This window comes from Orycteropus afer, unplaced genomic scaffold (genome assembly GCF_000298275.1).
Source record: "Orycteropus afer afer isolate SDZICR_OR568_19922 unplaced genomic scaffold, OryAfe1.0 scaffold00050, whole genome shotgun sequence".
Lineage (NCBI taxonomy): Eukaryota > Metazoa > Chordata > Mammalia > Tubulidentata > Orycteropodidae > Orycteropus > Orycteropus afer.
Window position 1 is genome coordinate 1159239 of NW_006921637.1, and position 25451 is coordinate 1184689.

Consider the following 25451-nt stretch of genomic DNA (forward strand, 5'->3'; position numbering starts at 1 on the left):
ACCCACCAGCCACTCCTCAGTAGAAAGGTTGGGCAGTCTACTTCCGTAGTGATACTGCCTCGGAAACCCAAGGAGGGGTCGCTATGAGTTGGGGCCAACTCGACGGCACATAACAACAACAACAACAATGGTGGTTTTTGTCTTAACATCTGTTTTATCAGAAATTAATATTGCCACTCCTGTGTTTTTTTTATTGCCGTTTGTTCGATATATCTTTTTCCAACCTTTGTTTTTAGTTTATTTTTGTCTTTGTGTCTAAGGTGAGTCTCTTGTACACAGCATATTGGTGGGCCATGTTTTCTTATCCAGTTTGCAACTCTGCATCTCTTGAGTGGTGCATTTAATCCATTTACATTCAGTATAATTATCAACAAGTATGGATTTGTTACTGTCATTTTGTTATGTGTTTTTTCATGATATTGCTGATTTCTTTGTTCCATATAATTTTCTGTGCTGAGCTCATTTTGTTTATGAATTATGTTGTCATTTCTTTCATTGCTGTTGTTTTAGTATTTGCTAAATATTTGTGCATGTCCTCTGTTTTGATGCAAAGGTTTATTATTTGTCTTATTATTTTCTTCCCAAGTTTAAAACAGTCTGTTCTGTCTTGCAGTTGTCTTGACATCCTCACCATTTAGAAGTTCAGCAGCTACACTATTTATTCTCTTTTTGGTTTATAGTTGTCCTCAGTTACCAGTTGATGTCTCTGGTTCCCTGTTTTACAATCTTACAATCTTATTTTACTTTGGATACTTCCATAACTGGGTTGGTTTCTAGGCTGTGTCTTCATGTGTGTTAATGGTTGGTTGGTGTTTGCTGTTGTTGGTTCTCTGTTCAAAGGACTCCCTTTAGCGTCTCTTGTGAGATTGGTCTGGTTTTAACAAATTCCCTTAATTTCTGTTTATGTGGAACTGCCCTAATTTCACCATCATATCTGAGGGACAATTTTGCTAGGTATATAGTTCTTGGTTGGAAATTTTTTCTTTCAGGGTTTTATATACATTATCCCATTGCCTTCTCGCCTGCATTGTTTCTGCCAAGAAATCAGAGCTTAGTCTTATTAGTTGCCCTTTGTAGGTAACTTTTTGTTTTTCCCATGCTGCTTTCAGGATTCTTTCTTTGTCTTTGGTTTTGGTGAGTTTGATGATGTCTTGGTGATTTTCTTTTGGGGTCTGTCCTATTTGGGGTTTATTGAACTTCTTGAATGGATATATTCTCATCTTTCTTCACATTAGGAAAAGTCTCTTCCAACAAATCTTCAATGCTTTTCTGTTCTGGAATTCCTATCACATGTAGGTTATTCTTCTTGATAGTACTCCACATGAATCTTAGATTTTCTTCATTTTGTTGTGATCTTTTTTCTAATTGATCCCTTACTAGCATAGTATTGAGGTACTTGTCTTCAATCTTATTAATTCTGTCTTCCATTGACTCAGTTCTACTCCTTTGCCCATTCAATGTTTTATCTATTTCTGAAATCTTAATTTTAATCTTCTGCATTTCTGTTTGTTTTTGTATCATTTCTGATTTTTGTTTATTGCATCAATTTGTTCTCGTATTGTTTTCCTAAATTGTTCTGGAGTTTTGTCTGTGTTTTCCTTAATTTTATCAGTGTTTTCCTTGATTGTATCAGTGTTTTCCTTGCTCCGTTGCTCAATCCATTGAAAGTACTCAAATATAATTCATTTGAATTCTTTAGCAAGGTGTTCCATTGCTGCTTCTTCCTCAGGGATATTTTTTGGGGTTGTATCCTGGTGCCTTGTTTGTACTACTTTTTCTTGCATTTTTGTTTGAACTGGGATGGTCAGTTGTCTCCAAGACATTGTGATGTTGTTCTATTTATGTTTAATTTGTGTTTGATTGTTTGTGTGATTTGCCCAAGATGTTTTTTTTCCCTTTATTTTGCTTTTGATATATCTGTGTGTGCAGAGTACTGTGCTCATCTCTTTGCTAATTGTTAGCACTTAGGCACTCACTACCTGTCTCCTGGTAGGTGTGGTAGAGAATGAGAGTGTATGCACAGATCTCTAGTAGCTGTCTATAAAGAGCAATTTAGGGTGAGTTGAGCTCGTATTGGCCATTGTCTGTCATTGGTCAGTTGATGCAAAATCAAATGGTAGCCCTCACTCAGTGATTGAGGGTATAGGAGATACAGATATGGTTGGGTTGTGGGGAATGGTTGCTGTCCCACACAGGGTTAGACTGAAAAAAAAAAAAAAAAATCAAAAATCACCAAAAAAATAAAAACAACTCAAACTGCATAAATAAACAGGAACAATCACAGAAAGAAAGAAAGATAATGAGGAAAAGTGTGGAGGGGGAAAAGCCACAGTATCTGGGAAGGGAGGAATGAGAGGAAAGAGCAAGAGTAAAAGAATAGTAAAGAAAATATGGGGAAGCTGCAAAAGGAAAAACAAGGGATGGGAAGAACCAAAAGAAGAAAAAAGAAGGGAACCAGGAAAGCAGGAGAGGGGGTAAAAAACAGCAAGCAACAAAGATTGGAAAGAGAATAAATAAATAAAAAGGAAGAAAAGAGGAAGATAAAAAGAATAATTTAAAAACAAAACTGGAGGGCAGGGCATGGCACCCCTGCTCTGTCAGAGCACATATTGGGATGAAATTCCTGCTGGTTAAGGAGGTGGGGGGGAGGCGGACAGTGACCACACTTCTGTTCACCAAGAGGACATGGGATATAAGAGTAACAAGGAAATATCACACCTTTCTAGTCGTCAGCCTCCAGTGTGGTTGCCTGTGCTGTCCTTGGCAAGCAGAGCCTATTCTTAGGTTGCTGTCTGGGAAAGAATGCTACTTGCATGTATTCAAAATGGCCACACCGCTTTCAAATATTCAATATTGCTGTACCCTCAGCATATCTGTCGGCAGCTCACAGGTCTGTCTCCTTCTTTGCTGTTTTCCTTTCTGGTCGTCAGGCATAATGCAGTCATTGCCCATCCAGTCCTTTGTGAGCAGGTTGGTTCTTAGGTTGCTGCCAGGACACAGCTTGCAAATATTTAAAAGGACTGTGCCCTCAAGACTGCCAGTTGTCTCCTTCTTCACTGTTTTCCTTTCTGCTTGTCAGGCACCAGGGCAGTCCTTGCCTGTTTAGTCCTTGGTGAGTGGAGTCGGTTCTTAGGTTGCTACTGGGACATGCTTGCAAATACTCAAATTGGTTGCACCCTCAGGACAGCTGGCAGTCTGCAGCTCCATTTGTCTCCTTACTCACTGTTTTCATTCAGATTCTTCTACTAGTTGGTATTTAATCCACTTCTTTATCCTTCCCTTCAGGGCTCAGGGTTCCAAGATCATCTTCTGTATTGCTTTCAATTGGTTTCTCATTTCTTTGTTGCACAATGTCTGTGTAGCTTGTCTGCCTAATCTGCCATCTTGCCTGAACTTCTTATCTTATCCTTTCATATATTTCAAAGTAAGTTGTAGGCATCAGTACACTTCAACACAAAATACTTCAGCATGCATCATTAACTAGATTTTATATTTGTTTATGGTTTTTTTATTTTTAATAGTGTGAAATGTGCAGTTAGTTTGTTAAAATGCATATACCTATGTAAGCCATACTCTGCTTAATTGACAAAACATATCACCCTAAAAAGTTCTTTCATGTTCCTTCCAGTGCATTTCCTTCCCCATCTGACAGAGGTAGACTGTTCTGATATATATACATATAAATATGTATGTGTATGTGTGAGTGTGTGTGTGTGTATTTTTTAACCATATACTAGTTTTGCTTCTTCTGGGACTTCATATATAAATGAAATAATATAGTAAGTACTCTTTTGTTTTAGGCATCTTTTATTCAACATCATTTTTTGAGACTCACCCCAGAAGGCTGCCAGTTCATACCCACCAGCCACTCCTCAGTAGAAAGGTTGGGCAGTCTACTTCCGTAATGATACTGCCTCAGAAACCCAAGGAGGAGTTGCTGTGAGTCGGATCTGACTCAGCAGCAGTGAGTTTGGTTTTGTTTTTTACCCTTGCTGTTGTATTGGTGAATTTTTCCTTTTGATTTCTTTACTTGCTAAGTAGCATTTCAGCAGTTTATGATGATTGATTCATTCTTCTGTTGATGAGTTCATGGAATATTTCTAAGGCCTTTATTCTTTCTTCTGTTAGTGTGGTGAATTACATTGATTGATTTTGGAATGTTAAACCAACCTCCTAATTCTGGGATAAACCCCTGTCATGTGTTATCCTTTTTATGTATAGCTAAAAATAGTGTTTCTTGTAGACAGCATTTAATTGAGTCTACCTTTTTATCCATTCTCAGAATATCTGGTTTTTTTTTTACAGAGTGTTTATTTCATTTACATTTAATGAAGTTACTGGCATGGTCAAATTTCAGTTTACTATTTGTTTTCTGCTTTCTTGTTCCTCTGTTCCTCTTTGCCTGCATTCTTCTGGGTAATTGAATTCCATTTTAATTTAATGGTCTGTCTATTGATAGCTCTTTGTACTGTTACTATGTGTGTGTCTTTGCAAGAAGGGTGTGGTGGCAGCTGTTTGTCTAACTTTGTAAGTGGGAAGGAGGATCCAGAAAAACATCAGTAGCCTGATGCTGAATTCCTGTGAGGCTGAGATCAGACATGCTGCCACCCTCCAACCCTTTCACCAATTCTGATCCCAACTATCCCTCCCATAGTACTCTCTACTTCTCTGCTGGGTTCAATAATTCACTGCAGTGGCCACACAAAGCTCACAAACAATACTCAGGATTATGGAGTTTGTTAGGAGAGTAACAGGTTACAATTCAGGATCAAAAAGCAACTCAGGATACAGTTCTTCAGTCAGGATAGCTTCTTCTCAGCCGTGCTGCAGGCATGCTTCTCTTTGGCCTTGGCCTCTGCCTTGCTTGTTTACTTTTTCGCCTTTGCCAATAGGCATCCAAAAAGGAACCCTACTCCACCAGCAAGCTTTCTGCCCAGAGACAGGCTCTGTGGGCCAGGAAGCCTCCTGTCTCATGGTGTCTCATGGTGGTCCCTTGGTTCTTCTGCCTCTGCTGCAGTGGTTTCCCTGCTGCCTTCTCTCTGCAGGGATCTTGGGCCCAAGGAAGCCTGCCATTCTGGCTGCTTTTTCTTCATAGTAGTGAGATTCCCCCTTTCCACCTCTGAGATGGCTCTTTTTAAGCCTAGCGAGATGACAAAACTGACCAATCCCAAATTAGCATTCCATACATCTTATTTGCATGGCTGCATCCCCAGAAGGGTGCCATGTATCTTATTTACATTATTAGCAAGGTATCCAGTCCCATTGGTGGCTCACAAGCACCTCACATTTACATAATTCCATCCACTCATCTTGTGGGAGTTGCAAAGACGACTAGAAGAGCCATACTAAGTAATTAAATGCACAGTGTAAGGATTACAATATACATCCTGAACTTTTCAGTCTTCTTAAAGTTAATATTATACCTTCTTATGTAAAATATTAAAAGTTCGTAATTATGTGGTTACATTTACCATCCTGCAGTTTTTTTTTGCTCCAGCTGTCATGTTCATTATATCTATGGATACTGTGAATCCCATAATACATAGTTAGAATTTTTGCTTTAAACAGCCAAATGTATGTGAAAGAAATTTAGAAGAAAAAGTAAGCATTTCTATCTGCTCATGTATTTACTATTTCTGATGCTTTTCATTCTTCCCTAAGATACAAGTTTCTATCTTATATCATTTACTTTCAGCTCAAGGATCATCCATGAGCATTTCTTATAGTACAAGTTTATTGGTGATAAATTTGCTTGGTTTTCATTTTTATAGAAGTGTTTTTATTTTGTGCTTACTCTTTTTCTTTCAAAAGAAAAAATTTTGTGGAATATTTTCTGGATGTAGAATTTTCTAGGTTGACTTTTTTTCTGTTCAGTGTTTTAAAGATGTTATTCTGATGTCTTCTGGCCTCCATTAGTTCTGCTGAGAAGTTAGCCATCTTTCATATCATATTGTTGTTCCCATATATAGTGCATATAGTGTGTTTTGTTTAGAGTTTCTTTTCAGGCTGCTCTTTATATTTCTTTTTAATATTTGGTTTTAAACAGTTTGGTTGTGTTGTATGTTGGTGTGGTTTTTCTTTATGTTTATTCTGCTCACAGTTTGCCAAGTTACTTGAATCTGTAAATTTATGTCTTTTGCCAAATTTGGAAACAATTCAGCTGTCATTTCTTTAGAAAAAATTGTCTGTCCCCTTCTTTATTCTTGGGATTCCAATTACATTTATGTTAGACCTTTTAGTATGTCCCAGATCACTGAATCTATGTTCATTTTTCCAATTTTTCCTCTCTTTTTCTGATTTAGATAACTTTTAACTAATCTGTATTCATGTTCATTGATTCATCTATTTCTACTGCTAAACATATCCAGTGAATTTTTTTTGTTTTAGATATTGTAATCCTTAGTTCTAGAAATTTCATTTAGTTCTTTTTATAATTTCTGTTTCTCTGACATTTGCTATGTTTTCATTCATTATGAACATATTTAATCTACAGCCTTGACCACAATTATAATAACAGCTTTGAAATTCTTGTCTCATTTTTCCAATATTTGAGTCATCTTGTAATCTATCTTGTTTGATTATCAGCTTTTGTCTTGAGTATGGTTAACATTTTTCTTTTTAATCTTATTTCTGGTAACTTTGCAATGTATCCTAGATATTGAGAATAATTCATTCAGGGACTCTGGATTTTATTATATCCCTCTGACGAGAATTGATTTTTTTTTTTTAGAAGATAGTTAAATTAGCAGGGTACAGACACTAAACTCTGTTTCTCTTGCAATAGGCAACAACTGAAATCTTTATTCAGTTCTTTGGGCCTTAGATGGACTGCTTAGATTCTGCCATAAATGAGTATTTCATAAGTCAGCCACAGCTTTGGGCCATTTATATGAAGAATCTACAACTTTCTTTCTGTGATCCTTTCCTTTCTGTAGGTATTACTCCTCACTTTTTAGCTTCTGTGTTTGTCCCAATTCTACCCTCTGAATTTTCAACCAGAAAGACTGCAGGTTTTTATCCAAGTTTTAGTTGCCCCTTGAGGGCTGCTTTCAGGCAAAGAAAAAAAAAAAGTAACATTCCTGTTGCTTTCCTTTCTTACAAATGTTGATTCTCCTCCATTTTCTGCCTGCTTTGTATACATTCCAGTACCTTCAGGTAGTTGTTTTTTATGTTTTGACCAGAGTTCATAATTGTTATCTATGGGAAAATTGATTTGTTCACTTTTTTAAGACATCTTCTAAAGTGTCTTTGTAGTATTATTAATGCTGATTGTGGTTATATAGCAACAGATATTATGTTAGAAAGCCCCCAGAACAATATACAAATAATTTGATTAAAGTTCTTTTTTGCAATTTGATTATTGTTTCTTCTAAAAAATACAACATAGTTTGTTAATGTGCTTACTGACATAAATATAAGAGAAAAGGAATGAACTCTACTGATAGTCAACTATGGGAAGGCATGTTGTATTATTTTGAGTATTGTTTTTGAGTCCAGCCATTATAATAGCAGTGAGAAGACCTTTACCAAGTTAAATCAAATATAAACCAAAAAAAATCCCTTTTCTGTTGAGTTGATTCCAATTCATAGTGATCAGATAAGACAGAATAGAACTGCCCATAGGGTTTCCAAGGCTGTAATCTTTACAGAAGCAGACTGCTATGGAGCAGCTGGTGGGTTCTAAGTCTTTTTTTTTTTTTCCCTTTCACTATTCATAATGTTATCAGTAAAGTAGTTTGGTTCAGATGTCTTTTACTCTGATCATGTTGATCTAACTTTCAGTTGCCATATTTTTAGCCTAGGGAATGGCTACTAATCTTTGGAAGTCCTCGTCAAAAACCTGCTGCCATCAAGTTAATTCCAACTCACAGCAGTCCCCATTAGTTTTCCTGAGGCAGTAAATCTTTACAGAAGTAGATTGCCCAGTCGTCCTTCCATGGAATGGCTGGTAGGTTTGAACCACCAACCTTCTGATTAGCAGTCAAATGCCTTAGGCATTGTGCCACAAGAGCTCCTTTGAAGGTGGGTGCTATAATGGGTTCACAGATAGTCATAGTATCAAAAGGATTTCCACTATATTGGCAAGGACAGATGTTAATAAAAGAAATAGACATAATCCATTAAAACTTCCTTAATACTAAACTTGTGCTTGGTCTTGATAGCTTTATCAAAAGTTTCCCTTTGATAAGTTGGTATATAAAAATAGGTGTGAGAATTAGGACATGTTCTTCCCTAAAACAAATTGGGAGGGTCCAAAGAAAACAATTCAGACATAATGAAAAATCAATCCTCCTTTATCTTCCCTTTTTTGTTTTGTTTACTTTTTTTTCTGAAGGTTCTTTTTGAATGAAGATTCCTGAGTGCTTTGATTACATATAGCAATCTGTAATGTTCAGATACTTCCATTTGGGAAGTTTTGATAGCCTAATGTTGGCTTTATTTAGCATTTCTCACCTCCCTTAATTTTCATCTCCCTTTTCTTTTCAAGATTGTTGTTTTTCTTGTGTTTGGTTGTTTTGATTTGTTTTGTTTTCAGATTATATGAATTATATTTAATTATGGGGAACTTTGGTATAATGTTTTTGATGATAACAACATTGGCTATTTTAAATTTCTTTATTTAATAACCATGGCTGCACTAGAAAACCCATGTAATCCCTAAACCACAATGTCGTTGTTGTTGTTATGTGCTGTCGAGTCAGACTCGACTCAGAGCAACTCCTCCTTGGGTTTCTGAGGCGGTATCACTATGGAAGTAGATTTCCCAACCTTCCTTCTGAGGAGTGACTGGTGGATTTAAACCACCGTTTAGTAGTCAAATGCCTTAGGCACTATGCTACCAGAGCTCCTTAAACCACAATAGAACAATGTTAATAACAATGGTTGGGGCCCTTGAGGATTTAACTGACCAAAATGTAAGGTGTTTGAAAACTTGTAATATATGCATTTTATAATATGATCTATTTGTTTGTTTGTGTTTCCTTGTCTTTTTATCTTTTTCAATTGTAGGAGGCCCTCTTCAGTGCTCGCTTTAGTCCTCCTAGCTGTGGTGTGCAGGTGAACAAACTATGGTACAAACCTGTGGAACAGTTCATCTTACCAGAGGTACAGGTTGTAATGAAAATGCTTGTGTTAATAGTGGGTATGTATTTTCAGAGGCAAGCACTTTATATTGTGTTATGCTAGGGTAGCTCTAAGGCGCTCTAGTGGCTCAGTGCCTAAAGCATTTGACTGCTTATCAGAAGGTTGATGGTTCAAACCAACCAGCCACTCCATGGAAGGAAGATGGGGCAGTCTACTTTTGTAAAGATTTAGCACCTCAGAAACCCAATGGGAATTGCTATGAGTCAGAAGCAACTCAATGGCAGTGAGCGTGTGTGTTTGTTGTTTTTTGTTTTTAGGGTAGCTCTCCTTGGAAGGAAGATTGGGCAATCTACTTCTATAGAGATACTGCCTCGGAAACCCAAGGAAGGGTCGCTATGAGTTGAAACCCACTTGATGGTAGTGAGTCTAAGGAGCTCTAGTGGCATAGTGGTTAAAGCATTTGGCTGCTTACCAAAAAGTTCAGCAGTTTGAACCTGCTAGCCGCTCTGCAGGAGATAGATGAGGCAGTCTGCTTCTGTAAAGATTTACAGCCTTGGAAGCCCTATGGGGCAGTTGTACTCTGTCCTCAAGGGTTGATGTGAGTCAGAACTAACTCAGTTGTAGTGGGTTTGGTTTTGGTTTAGGGTAGCTCTCCAGTATAGGAGCTCTGGTAGCATAGTGTCTAAGGCACTTGACTGCTAACCAGAAGGCTGGTGGTTCAAACCCATCAAGCCACTCCTTGGAAGGAAGATGGGGCAATCTACTTCCGTAGTGATACTGCCTCAGCAACCCAAGGAGTCGCTATGAGTCGGGGCCAACTCGACGGCACACAACAACAACAACAACCAGTATAGCAGATGAGGGTTCCAACTATGATTATACTAAAATGTAGCATAGTGCATTCATACCTCCAGAAATCTTCATGATATTTCAGAGGTTCCAAAACCACATTTTTTGTGACCATGGTTTATTTAGTGAAGAAAAGAACAACTGCACAGCTGTCATAATGACAAAGGATAATAAGAGGCACAGATTGATAGACCAGAAACAGATTATCATTTGGGTAAATAACTTTACTTACTGTCTTAGTTATAATGCTTCTATAACAGAAATGCAAGTAGGTGACTTTAAGAACATAAAGTGATTTTCTCACAATTATAGACTAAAAGTCCAGATTCAGGGTTCTAGCTCTAGGAAAGGATACTCTTTCTCTGTCAGCTGGGTCAAGGTCCTTGTCTTTTTCCAGCTTCTGTTCCTCAGTACCTTGGGGATCTTCATGTGGCATGGCATCTGTCCCTCTTGCCCCACACTTTGTGCTTGTTTGTTTGCTTGCTTGCTTGCTTAATCTGCTTTTATATCTCAAGAGATTGACTTAGAACATACCCTATACTAATACTACCTTGTTACATAACAAAGATTGCTTGCTTGCTTAATCTGCTTTTATATCTCAAGAGATTGACTTAGAACACACCCTAAACTAATACTACCTCATTACATAACAAAGAATACCCATTCCTAAATGGGATTGTAACCACAGATACAGGAATTGGGATTTACAGCATATACTTTTGGGGGCCACGATTCAATCCATGACACTTACCTAAAGAATGTGAAAAAGAAAAAAGGTCAGTGCACACAGGATAATAGAGAGATTTGCTACATTTCCAAAATAAATAATACTTCTCTAGTGTCTAAAGTCTGAAAACATTTCTGTACCTTATGGCTCTCTCTAGGTCCAAACCAAGTAGCTATGTACTGAAGACTGTTTCACCTGGCCAGGTACACCTCATTAACCCTGAAGTTAAGCCACAGTATAGTTGCAGACTGCTACACAATCGTGTGTGGATAAATTATTCATCCATCAGCCGCAGCTTTCCCAGGATATTTCAGTCTAGTTAGAGCATATTCCTAAACTCAGTGCTTTGGTGTGAGAATAGGAGTCAGTTTTTGGGTATCTCTGGCATTCACTTTACGCCAGCTGTAGAGTTCATCCTATACAGTCCTTTTTCTCAGAAAATGCATACTGAAGTATTTAACAGAGAAATATAATAATCAGCATTTTACTTTCAAATGGTTTAACCACAAGAGAAAATTTATGTGTATATACAGATAGAGTGGGCAAATGTGAAAATGTTAACAGTTGGTGAATCGAGGTGATTTAGATGTTAATTTTCAACTTTTCTATAGGTTTTAAGATTTTCTAAATTAAAGGGGGTGAGAATTTTACCTTCCTTCTTGTATTTAGGATGGTATATCTGGCCACAGGTACTAATGATAGGAAGTACTAAGCCAGAACAATGTGTGGCCATTTCAGTTACACTAAACAAGGGGTATAGAAGCTCTGGTAGCTTAGTGCCTGAGGCACTGGACTGCTAACCAGAAGGCTGGCAGTTCAAACCCACCAGCCACTCCTCAGAAGGAAGGTTGGGCAATCCTACTTCCGTAGTGGTACTGCCTCGGAAACCCAAGGAGAGGTCGCTATGAGTCGGGGCTGACTCAACGGCAGATAACAAACAAAACAAACAAAACAAGGGGTATAGTGGGCTAATCCCACCTTCTGTGTGATAAGGATCAGCATGAAATCCAATTCCCAAAGTATGGAAATGGATCCAGTCCTCACCTTCCCATTTCTCCATCCTCCTCATCAGCTACTCGCACAATATTCTCTTTCAGCCCCAACCACCCAGAGTTAGATCAAACCTTATATGTTAGAACGATACCTTGCAGACTGCCAAATAGGCAGAAGCCAGTGCCTGCTGGCTCTCACTGCCCTGTTGAGTCCATTAATTCACTGGAAGAGCTCAACAGGATTCATGAAGAGTATACCATATTCACAGCTACAACTTTAAAAGAATACAAATGAAAAGACACATAGGGTGAAGTGTGGGAAAGGAGGTTCACAGCAGGGAAGTTCCATGTCCTGAGGTACTTGCTTCCCTCTCCTGTGTGTGTGGTAACCAATCAGGAAGCTCATCTCTGAGCCTTCGGGCTCAAGGCTCTTATTGGTCTCACCCATGGTCATGAGATATTATTACATCATGCCTCCAAAGGCTTAGTCAGCAAAGGTGCCCAGATGGTACCTGTTGCTCTGGTTAGCCCCTGTTTATTAGCCTCAGGTATTGATATGCTGGATGATACCAATATTAAAAGCCAAATTGCTTTCTGCAAGATAATTCCACACCTTGCAGTTATTAAAACTTTTAATGCCTATAGCCTTTAGTCTTTATTTCCTTTCAAGCCTTAAGCTAAATTGACTTAATTTTTTACTACTTCTGAATAATACTTTTTTTTTCTTTTAAAAGTGTGCAAATATTTAACATTTGCAGTACATTGCAGTGGGATTAGAAATAATTTTTTATATATCTATTTTCTAAATCTGTAATAAATAACATATTTTTAAAAAAAAACTCACTGCTGTTGAGTCTGATCCGACTCATAGCGACCCCTCCTTGGGTTTCCAAGGCAGTATCACCAAGGAAGTAGATTGCCCAACCTTCCTTCTAAGGAGTGGCTAGCGGGTTTGAACCACCAGCTTTCTGGCTAGCAGTCAAATGCCTTAGGCATTATGCCACATATTAGCTTTATTAAAAAAAAATTAGATTAAAAATGTTCTTTACTATTAAACAGATCCTGTTTTGTGTTTGATTTTACAATCTGTTTTGCTGCATCAAGCTGAATACTAAAAAAAAACAAAAAACCACCAAACCCATGGCCATCGAGTCAATTCTGACTCATAGCAAGCACAGATTGGGTTTCTGAGGCAGTAAATCTGTATGGAAGTAGATTGCCCAGTCTTGCTTCCACATAGTGGCTTGTTTGTTTGAACCATCAACCTTCCAGTTAGCAGTGAGATGTCAGGCTTACTACCTCAGAAAAAGAATGATGATGAACAGTTTGTGTATTATTAGTAAAGAATGACAGGAGGAAAACATAGTTTATTCCATTTGAGGAGAGCAAGGAGGTTATTTGTTCATCATCTTATTCCCTCTGGTACTTCCTAATAGAGTTCCAGAGCATGTCAGCAGTATAGCTTGTCAAATAAGGAACTCTCTTGTACTCTTTTCATTCTTTCAGTGAAGCACAGATCTCAGTGGGAGTTAGAGATTGAAATGAAGACCTATATGCGTTGCTTTTAAAATGTTTTTCTCTAATTTCATGTTTTCCTTAATAGCATAGTTGAAACCTGAAACTAGTTTCAAGAAAAAAGCAATTTTGATTCACCTGAATCACTAGAGACATTATTGATAGTAGCATGGATACTTTATATAATTTATTTTAGATGTAGTCATTTCTTCAGTTCACAAGAAGTTGTTAATGATTATAGGCACAAAAGTACATATTTAAGGTATTCTGTTGGATTAAATGAAAATTGGACACATAATATAAAAGCATTAGTAATATACAAAAGGGATTGCAGTTAGCTTCCTTTTATCATAGGTGAGATAATTTAAGCTCTCTTTTTCCAACTTAGACCATACTGGGGTTTTTAGTGGGTTTATTACTAGTATTATTTTCTTTTTTAACTTTTATTTTGTTTTTATAATCTTAGAGGGGAATTGCCATAAAAAAGTTATTTTACATGTTAAGAGATTCCTAGTTTTCTGATTACCTTTTATCAGAGAATCAAAAGCAGGTATGTGAAGCAGAACACCTTCTTCAGGGAGATGCACCCACTTACCATAGGGAGATGCACTCCCTAGATCAATCAACCATGAGACATCAGAACAGCAGCATTTGCATAGAGGGAAAGGTGGATAGACAGGAATGCATAGATAAGAAGGGCACAGGGAAGGAATAGCCATAGGGAGGAGATGGGAGGAAAGCTTTTTATGGTTGGGGATTGTAATCAGGTGTGTGAAACCAAATGTGCATGCACTGTTGAGTAAAATGAATCTGCTTTGTAAATTTGCACCCACATCACAATAAAAAAATTTTTTAAAAGTAGGTATGTGAAAGAAGAGGTGAGAAATAGAAATTTAGCTGTGACGTGGAGAAGGAATAGGTACAGGAGAGGGGGAGAAAATACCTTCTTTACATAATAGCAAAACCATAGGTGGGCTGTATAAATTTAGGGAATAAATCAAGATCATTGTTTAAGCCAATGAATTGTTCTTGTAATTACTCAATTTAATCAACATTGTTGACATTGTTGCACCATGACCTAGTCACAAAAAAAAAAAAAATAGAATTGGGTGCCAGGGAGAAGCCACCATAAAATAGCAAGTCAAATGAGAAGTGTCATTTGATTGGACAGGACAGAGAATTACTTGTTTTGTCATATTTTCTAGATTTGTAGTTTCAAGATAAGGCATTTTTATTTGATCACTCTAACTTTTACCTTTGGTATGGTTCATTTGAAACTGTAGTTACTAAGATTACAAGTGACCTAATTGACAGCTCCAGGGACACATTTTTATATTTACCCCAGTAGTTTTCTTTGGACGTATATAATATACTTTGTTTTGGTTTAAGCCACATCTGGTCTAGTCCTTCTTCCCTTTTGTTTTGTGTCTTCTCTTTTGTTTTCCTCTTAAATATTAATCATTTGGATTTAATATCTAACTTCCTATTCATTTTATATATTCTTCTTAGGCCCTTTCATTCATTATCTCTTGTATGCTGATGGCTGTTAAATCTGTAAATACACTCTAAACTTCTCTTGTGAATTTCACTCACTTCTATCTACTGAACATTTCCACCTGCATTCCCATGGCATTGTGAAAAGTACTATCATTTCCGTACCATCCATTTTCATCTCCTGGATTCTCAACCTTGAGTACTGGTAGCTCCTTTTTCTCATTCACCAAGGGCAGAAGCACGGGATTTATCCTCAGCTCTCATATTCAAGCACTCCTATCAGTTTTTTCTCCTGACCATATTTTGTAATGAATTTAGGCATTAAATTCAATCAGTTCCTTCCAAACTTCATAACTATTGTAGGTTACCAAAAAAAAAAAAACTCACTGCCTTCGAGTCTGATCCAACTCATAGCAACCCCTCCTTGGATTTCCCAGGCAGTATCATTACAGAAGGAGATCTGGTAGCATAGTTTCAAGGCACTTGACTACTAACCAGAAGGCTGGCGGTTCAAGCCCACCAGCCACTCCTCGGAAGGAAGGTTGGGCAATCTACTTCCATAGTGATACTATCTCGGAAACCCAAGGAGGGGTCGCTATGAGTCGGGGCTGATTCGACGGCACATAACAACAACAACAACAACAACAATCATTACAGAAGTAGACTGCCCAACCTTCCAAGGAGTGTCTGGTGGGTTTGAACCACTAGCCTTCTGGTTAGCAGTCAGATGCCTTAGGCACTATGCCACCAGATCTCCCATTGAAGGTCAGAGGAAAGTAAAATATGCCAAGGACAAAAAGTTGTTGCCAGGAGAAAGCCACATGGTTAACCCAAAGCAGCCTCATGTAGTCAAGTCTGCTATTTAAGTTTTCAGGCCCGAACACTAGGTGTTAGTTCACCTAGAAATGATCAGATTGAACAATATTGTATATGTTCACAGAATATGACTGTATAAACCAGAATGCCCATCTTTAATGAATGATTTCCTTGGCTCAGTAGAGTGATTTGAATACTCATGATCCCTATCCAGGGACCTCCTTCCTAGTATATCAAGGTACCTAAAAAACGAAATCTGAACAGTGCTTGGTTTAGGCATTAAATTCAGTTTACAACAGTGGCAGGTGGTGGTTTAGGAGAGCTATTTCATTCAGGCAGGATGTGACCAGAATGTTTTTTATCTTCTGCTAAAGGGACAGGGAGGCCACATCTTCTGACCTCCTCTAACCCCACAAGAGGAAAACAGAATCACAATCAGTAGCCCAAGGCCTATTCCTGCAAGGCCAGACATGCTGCCTTCCTCCAGTCCTTTCACCAACCCTGACACCAACCATTCCTCCTGCAGCACTCACCACCTTTCTCTGCTGGGTTTGATAATTCACTGCAGTGGCCACAGAGAACTCACAGATTACAGGGTTTATTAGGGAAGCACCAGGCTACAGTTCAAGTTCAAGAAAAAAGTCACTCTCAGCCTGACATCTCTCAGCCAAAAGTCTCTCTCAGCCACTCTCCCAGCAATGCGTATCTCTCAGTGTGTCTTTCTCAGCAGCATGTGTCTCTCAGGAGCACGTTTCTCTCAGCAGCATGTGTTTCTCAGCCAGCAGTCAGAGAGAGTTCTTCTTCCTCTAGGAGGCTTCCTTTTGAGCCTGGCAGAGTGGCCAAACTAACCAATCATAACATCAGAATTCTAAGCACCCGAGAGAGCAAACTTCCCAGAACATTGTTTTGTACCACTCAACAGAAATACTCCAGGTGGATAATTTTTACAATCAGGAGCTCCTCAACTGCTCACAGCAAATTCCACCATGCAGTTTACAAAGACTTATGGCTAGAAAAGCTATACCCGGTAATTTACTACACTGCATCTTCCAAACATGGTATCTTTTTCCTGTTTGATGTCAATACACTGCAAAAATTTTTCTCTTAACCCAGGTTTCCTATGGTGGTCAGTTGATACACTGCTTTAAGATACTGGTTTTACTCATTAGACTTCAATCTTACAGCTTTTCTCAGTTAATTGAAACATTATTTTCTTATGTAAGGATTTAATTAATGGCAGTCTAAATTCCCATGAGTATCTCTCTGATATCCAGCCACTACCTTAAATAGATACTTTCTTTACCTGCACTTTTGTAACAGCCTGATTACTACTCTGCCTGCCAACTTTCTCCACCCTGTTACCATTCTGCTCTTGGAGTGACCTTTCTAAAATTATAAATATGACTGTCACTCTTCTGCTTGCAACCTTCAGTACTTCCTTATGGCCTTCAAGATAAAGAGCATACTTTATTACAGCATACATAGCCTTTCAAGATTTGACCTGCTTACTTCCAGCCCACTTTTACCTCTCCTTTCCTTGACGTTGTGCTTCAGCAATACTGCTTAACTTTTTTTTCTGAATATGCTGTGTTGTTCCACATCTGTGCCTCTTGATGTGTTATTTTATCTGCATAACACTTTTCTGACTCACACTCCTTCAAGACAGCTCAGTTTTCATGATCATTTGAAATTCTGTCTTAATCTCCCCAAGCAGAATTACTTCCCTTCATTATTGAACCTATCATAGCATGTTATTATTTTGAAGATACAGCCATTTCACTTTTTAAATCTGTGAACACAAAGCCCACAGCCTGATAAATAAACCAAATTCACTGCCATCGAATCAATTCCAGCTTATAGCAACCCCCTTTGGGTTTCCAAGGCAGTAAATCTTTACAGAAACAGATTGCCCCATCTACCTTCCGTGGAGTGGCTGGTGGGTTTGAACCACCAACCCTCTGGTTAGTAGGCAAATGCCTTAGGTATGGCAACACCAGAGCTCTTTTTCTGCAAAATAGTAACCCTCAAATGTTTAAAAAAATATCTTGTGTCCGAAAGAAGATTGACTCCAAATTCACTATTTATATGTATGTGTTTTGTTAAAAAATAAATTTATTTATGTATATACATATGTATAGGAGCTCTGGTGGCATAGTGCCTAAGGCATCTGACTGCCAAACCAGAAGGCTGGCAGTTGAAACCCATCAGCCACTCCCTGGAAGGAAGTTTGGGCAATCCACTTCCGTAGTGATACCGCCTCGGAAACCCAAGAAGGAGGGGTGTGTCAGATCTGACTCAACGGCAGTGAGTATACATATGTATATATTTTAATTATAAAAGTTATTATTAAGAAATAAAAAACAGCTCTGGTGGAGAGCAGAGGTTAAAGCATCTGGCTACTAACCAAAGGGTTGGTAGTTCAAACCCACCAGCCACTCCATGGGAGATAAAGGAGGCAGTCTGCTTCTGTAAAGATTTACAGCTTTGGAAACCCTGTGGGGCAGTTGTACCCTATCCTAAAGTGTCACTATGAGTAGGAATCGACTCAGTAGCAGTGGGTTTGGCGCTTAATCATAAATATATAAAGATATATAAAAATAATAAGTGTTTCCTTTTGTAAATATGACAAAAATATAGAAAGATTTTTAAAAAAACCAAACTATGTCACCTATCAATTGCCCAATATATTTGATATATTTCTTCCTAGTGATACTGCCTCGGAAACCCAAGGAGGGGTCACTATGAGTTGGATCTGACTAGACAGCACATAACAATAACAACAACATGTATATACCTACCTGTGAGCAAGTTTTGAATAAAACTGAAGTTTGAACCTCAAGTTCAATAAAGAACTAAGTCCACTGAGGGAAAGTATAGAAACAATCAGTACCTATTTCAAAGATAAGGAAATAGAATCTTTTAAACAGGTAGTTCACTTTCTGTGTTCCTTCTAGTCGTAATAAATCTTCTGTTTTGCTGAGGACAGAGACTACACTACATACATTATCACTGATCCTCAAAACAGCTCTTTTAGATATTTATCATTTTCTCTTCTTAAAGATTAGGAAATGATGACTCAGGGGTCCCAAGTTGCCAAAGGTCACATTACTACTAAGTAATATAATCCCAGGACTTCAATTCTAGAGCCCAAGTTCTTTCTCAAACAATGTGTTTCCCAAGTCTAATTTTTTTTTAACCAGAGATACTGAGATATAATTTTCACATAGCATACAATTCACCTTTTTACATTGTGCAATTAGTGATTTTTAGAATATTTACACAGCTGTGCAGCATATCCATTAGTAGTTTATCCATAAGTCGTTATACTCCTTCTGTCTCTCCCCTCAGTCCCTAGCAACCACTATTCTGATTTCTGTCTCTATGGATTTGCTTATTCTGGACATTTCATATAAATGGAATCATAGAATATGTGGTTCTTTATAACTGGCTTCTTTCACTTAGTGTAATATTTTCAAGGTTTATCCATGTTGTAGCATGCATATCAGTACTTCTTTTTTGTTGTCAAATAATATTACATTATATAGATATACAGTTTTTTGTTTATCCACACATTAGATGGGCATTTGGGTTGTTCTGAATAATGTTTTGGAAACACTCCATGATGCTGCTATGAACATTAACATACAAGTTTTTGTGTGGCCATATGTTTTCATTTCTCTTGATTAAGTAACTAGAGTGGAATGCTGGATCATATGACAACTGTTTAACCATTTGAGGAACAGCCGTAATATCTTCCAAAGCCATGGCACCATTCTATATTTTTACCAACAATATATGAAGGTTCCAGTTTTTCTACATCCAACACTTGTTATCTGGATTTTTTTTAAATCATAGCCATCCTAGTGGGTGTGCAGTGGTAGCTACCTTATTGTGGTTTGTATTTGCATTTCTCTAATGGCTAATGATGCTGAGCATCTTTTCATTTGTATATCTTCTTTGAAACAATGCCTTTGCTCATTTTTAAATTGTATTATTTGTCTTTTTATTATTGAGCTTTAAGAGTTTGTTACATATTCTGGATGCAATTTTTTTATCAAATAGTCAAACCTGTGAGCCAGAACTCAATGGGACTGCCTTGTTTTTCCAGGTCTCACAAGTTTTCCACATTTGACAGGGTGCAGTCTTCCCACTTTTCTGTCACTCTCAATTAATGGAATGTATTTGAGTTTTTCTTCTCTGACAAGTTTCCACCTTACCCAGGTTCTGGCCTCCACAGGTTTTACTGTATCTGATATGCAATAATTTTTTTTTTTTAAAGAAAGACATTTAATGTAAATATAATGTTACATGCTGTTGAGTCATCTGTGAGTCATAGTGACCTTATGTACAACAGAATGAAAAAATATATAAATACACACACACACACACACACACTGTATCTTTTACATCAACCTAAACATTAACCTAAAGAATTTGTTGGAAAATTACCTAATTAGATTAGGTTTTTACATACCGGGGTGGATATTGGGATTACTAAGTATATAATGGTTGCAGATCTGAATCTAATGTATTTATGTATATGACATGCATATCTGTATAATGTATAGAATGAAACGATGAGATTCTGCAATATACCATACATGTGTACAGTTATTTGTTGCATAATACAGTTTATTTAGTAAAACTGGAAAGTACTATATCACATAACTCATCCCCTAATGTTTTTGATTTATAAATTCATGTAGAAGTTCTAACCTGGCCTCCATTAAGCAAAAGAAAGGCATTGTAGACTGTATTAGTCCTTGGAACACCTGGCACCAGAAGTAGTTCTGAGAAAGGTACATAACTAAGTGCTTAAATACAAGTCTTTTGTCATTAACCCAAAATGCTGTGGAGCTTGAGTGACCTCTGTTTTAGGAGAGGACTTAAGTTGCAGTCAAACTGTCTCTTGTTTCAATTACTGATACAGTAACAGAGGACCAGGAAATGAGATTTAAAAAGTAATGCATATGGCTTTATTCTGTGAAGGAGATGGAACTATCCCTTAGGTCTTACACCAACTTGTTAATAATAAGTTTTTAGACTTAAGGTTTATTATCTAATTTATTACAAGAATCTTTGGAAAGAAGTTGAAATGTGAAAAGTGTCAGCTGACAGGAAGGAGAGGAGGCAGTGGAAAAACTATCAGTCTTTTTGATGCCAGCTAGTGCCAGGACAGCTAGCTAAGCCCCTTTCAGTGGTCCTTTCTATAACTGTTCGTAATGATACTAACAATGAAAACGCAATGCACTGCCGTCAAGTTGGATCCAACTTGGATTTCCAAGGCATTGTCACTACGGAAGTAGATTGCCCAACCTTCCTTCTGAGGAGCAGCTGGTGGGTTTGAACTGCCAGCCTTCTGATTAGCAGTCAGATGCCTTAGGCACTACGCCACCAGAGCTCAGCTGGCCATAAAGCCCAGTTTAAGGTGTGTCTGCAAGACATGTACATGCTACTTTGGTAGCATAGTGCCTAAAGCATTTGACTGCTAACCAGAAGCCTTCCTTAGAAGGAAGACTGGGCAATCTACTTCTGTACTGGTAACTGCCTCGGAAACCCAAGGAGGGGTCGCTTGATGGCAGTGAATTTGGTTTTAGGAGCTCTGGTAGCAAAGTGCCTAAGGCACTTGACTGCTAACTAGAAGGCTGGTGGTTCAAAGCCACCAGCCATTCCTCAGAAGGAAGATGGGGCAATCTACTTCCATAGTGATACTGCCTTGGAAACCCAAGGAGGGGTCGCTATGAGTCGAGTCCGACTCAACGGCACGTAACAAAAACAAGAAGCAAGATATGTGCTTAGGAACCCTAGGGCTCTACAAAGTGTATAAAGAGTTTCACAAATAATGAAGAAGATTAAGGATACACAGTTGAATATAACTGCCTGAGGAATCTTAACTTTTTTAAGTGTTTTTAAATATGTTTTAATAAAGAAAGGTTTTATTGCTTAAAAAAAAGTTTGCAAACCACTGAACTAGATGATTGGACAAATTGAATTTTGTACGGTTAGTTTATAATGCCAGATAAAGAGGCATTACTTTAAAGTGCTTTATCTCTTAATTTTAATACATGAATTTTTTTTTTTTTATGAGTAGTAGGGTTTTATCTTTCATGTTCTATGCCAGAATTAATTCTAATTGATTTTGAGTTCAGCATGTTTATTCAGCATGCATTTTCAAGTGTCTGTTATATTTTAGGCCTTTCAGTTGCTGGGGATATAGTGTGTGATAAGACAAACAAGATCCCTGCTCTAAAGGTACTTCCATTCTATGGGCATGGTTAGCCAATAGAAAAATAAACAAGAAATAACAATAAAGAAATCAACTCACTGTTTATCTTTCCACAAAAGAGCTTTGAAGGCACAATTGTGTGGGAGAGTCAAGACCTCCAAGGCCTTGTGTCAAGAAATCTTCACAAAGTGACAGTGAATGATGGCGGGGGAGTTCTGAGAGTCATTGCTGTAAGTTATGTTTTTATGGTTGGGAGATGCTATTTTTGTTTAACATCCTTTATGCATTTTTAATATATAGAAGTATATTTAAATTTATTTTCACACTAACATTGGCAATAGGAAACAATGAATCCTGTGTGTTTTAAAACAAACACAGCAGAAAATATCGTTGAGTCACTATAGTAAAGACTAAAAGCTCAAATGTTAATATGATTTTATAACTCCAACACTGTTGTTGTTGTTGTTGTTGTTATGTGCCATCCAGTCGGACCCGACTCATAGCGACCCCTTTTTGGGTTTCCAAGGCGGTATCACTACAGAAGTAGATTGCCCAACCTTCCTTCCAATTAGTGAATATAAAATTCTGCCATAGGATTGGTATAGTTTTAAAGTTCAAATATTTTATTTCTCAGTAGTTTTTGTTAGTATTCTTCAAGAACATTTATTCAGTAGAATTCAGAATATTCACTATCTTATCTTGATAGTAAAATGTCAGTTAAAATACTAACAATAACAATATTGGAAAAGAAGATTGAATACTGCTTTCATTTATACTGCTGAAGCAACACTGATACTTTTGACTCATATTTTTCATTTATTCATATTTGCTTCAAATGTAAAACAGTTTGACGGTTAAATTTCTCAAGTAAATATAATTAACAAGATCTAGGCAAACTTAAAATGATGAACTTTAAATAAACAAGTGTTGTGTGTGGTGGTGTTATAGACACAGTCTTTCATTCTTGATCCTCTAGTCTAATGATTAGGAAAACAATTGGCATATAAATACTCAAGCTTAGTATATTTTCATTAAGCATTAACCTTTTTCACATGAATTCCTAAGTTTGAAATCAAAATAATTTGATATGTTACTACTCATTCAAAAAAAATTTACTGCACACTTCTTATAAAGCAGACACAGTGGGGAACAAAATAGGCCCAGTAGCAGCACCCAATGGAGCTTACAGTGCTAATGAGGAAAAAAGGTATTAAACATAAAACAGACACATGGATTCATCTGTGGTTACAACTTTAGCCTTGTAGGCCATGTTATTAAGGATTTATGATTTTATCCTATATTACGAAAAGTTCTTTATTTAACATAAAAATTTTATGGAATAATTGTATTCTTTTTTTGTTGTTTGTTTCTTTTCTGTTTATTATGTTTGCACATTTCTTTTTATGACATTTTATAATATCCAAAATGTACCAGAGTTCAGAAGTATTTGAGTTGGTTACAAAGAAGGAGATAAGTTTACTTCTGAGATGAGGTCTAAGTTCAAATGTAAAGACTCAATTGATCAGCTTTGGAGGCAAACATAGGTGCAAAAGGTCAAAAGTAGCTAAAACACTTAGCTAATATTATTGAAGGAAAAAATCTAAGCTGCATTAAATACTTGGGACAAAAACAAATCTCTAGGAATTAACAGACTACCCATTGAGATGTTTCAACAAATGGATGAAGCACTGAAGGCACTTAAACATTTATCCCCAAAAATTTGGAAGACAGCTACCTGGCCAGCTGACTGGAAGTAATCCATTTGTGCCCATTCTGAAGAAAGACCATCCAATAGAATGTGATGATTATCAAACACTATCATATGCAAGTAAAATTTTGCTAGAGATAATTCAGTATATTGACAGGGAACTTCCTGAAATTCAAGTTGAATTCAGAAGAGGAAGTAGAACAGGGGATATCATTACTGATGGCACGTAGATCTTGGATGAAAGCAAAGAATACCAGAAAGATGTTTATCTGTCTTTTATTGACTATGCAAAAGCATTCAACTGGAGATCATAAAAAATTATGGGTAACATTGTGAGAAATGGGAATTCCAGAACACTTAATTGCTCTCATAAAGAGCCTGTATATAGATCAAGAGGCTGCCATTCGAACGAGAAACTGGACTATATGAAGAAGGATTAACAGCCTGCAATGTAAAGATGACTTGAAGCATTTACTGATGAAGATCAAAGATTGCATTCTTCAGAATGGATTATACTGCAACATAAGAAAACAGAAATCCTAACAACTGGACCATTAAGTAACATCACAATAAATGGAGAAAAGACTGAAGTTGTGAGAGATTTTATTTTACTTGGATCCACAGTCAACACTCCTGGAATCGGCAGTCAAGAAGTCAGATGTCATATTGCACTGGACTACCACTCATCTGTCAGTTTTGTCATATAGTGGTGATGTGTGTGTTGCTATGAGGCTAGAGGCTATGCCACCAGTATTTCAAATACCAACAGGGTCACCAATGGTGGACAAGTTTCAGTGGAGCTTCCAGACTAAGACTGGGAAGAAGACAGGCCAGTGAAAACATTATGAATAGGAGTGAAACACTCATATAGTACAGGAAAACGTGAATAACCCTGAAAAAAGTTTCAATATACTGCCAGAAGATGAGCCCCTCAGGTCAGAATATACTCAAAATAAGACAGGGGAAGAGAAGCCTCCTCAAAGTAGAGTCCATCTTAATTACATGGATGGAGTAAAGCTTTGGGGACCTCCATTTACTGATGTGGCATGACTCAAAATGGCAAGAAACAGCTGCAAACATCCATTAATAATTGGAACATGGAATGTACAAAGTATGAGTCTAGGAAAATTGGAAGTTGTCAAAAATGAAACGAAACACATAAAGATTGGTGTCCTAGGCATTAGTGAGGTGAAATGGACTTGTTTTTGCCCATTTTGAATCAGACAGTCATATGATCTACTATGCCAGGGATTACAAACTGAAGCAGAATGATGTGACGTTTATCATCACAAAGAATGTTTCAAGATCTATCCTGAAGTACAGTGCTGTCAGTGGTAGAATAATATCCATACACCTACAAGGAAGACCATAATAATTCTTCTATTATTCAAATTTACGCACCAACCACGAAAGTCAAAGACGAGGTAATTGAAGGTTTTTACCAACTTCTGCGGTCTGAAATTGACCAAACATGTAATCATGATATGTTGATTATTACTAGTAACTGGAATGCAAAAGTTGGAAACAAAAAAGAATCACCAGTAGTTGGAAAATATGGCCATGGTGGTAGAAATGATGCCGAGATCCATTTGATAGAATTTTGCAAGACCAACGACTCATTCATTACAAGTATCTTTTTTCAACAACATAAATGGCAGCTATACTTGTGGATTTCACCAGATGGAATACACAGGAATCAGATCGACTACATCTGTTCAAAAAGGCGATGGAGAAGCTTGATATCTACAAGCAAAACAAGGCCAGGAGCTGACTGTGGATTTCATCCAAGAAATTTGGAAAACAGCTGCCTGGCCAACTGACTGGAAGAAATCCATATTTGTACCCATTCCAAAGAAAGGTGATCCCACACAGTATGGAAATTATCAAACAGTATCATTAATATCACACACAAGTAAAATCTTGCTGAAGATAATTCAAAAATGGTTGCAGCAGTATATTGACAGGGAACTTCCAGAAATGCAGGCTGGATTCTGAAGAGGATGTGGAACAAGGAATATCATTGCTGACGTCAAATGGATC

General features: G+C 37.4%; 1 protein-coding gene across 1 annotated transcript in view; it reads left to right on the forward strand.

The window, feature by feature from the left end:
* B3GALNT2 (beta-1,3-N-acetylgalactosaminyltransferase 2) overlaps positions 1-25451 on the forward strand; it is a 126439-nt gene that overhangs the window by 84084 nt on the left and 16904 nt on the right. Inside the window, exons 5-6 of the mRNA XM_007938469.1 lie at positions 9010-9105; positions 21823-21933. Of these exons, the coding sequence (XP_007936660.1) occupies positions 9010-9105; positions 21823-21933 (207 nt within the window). The remainder of the gene's footprint in view (positions 1-9009; positions 9106-21822; positions 21934-25451) is intronic.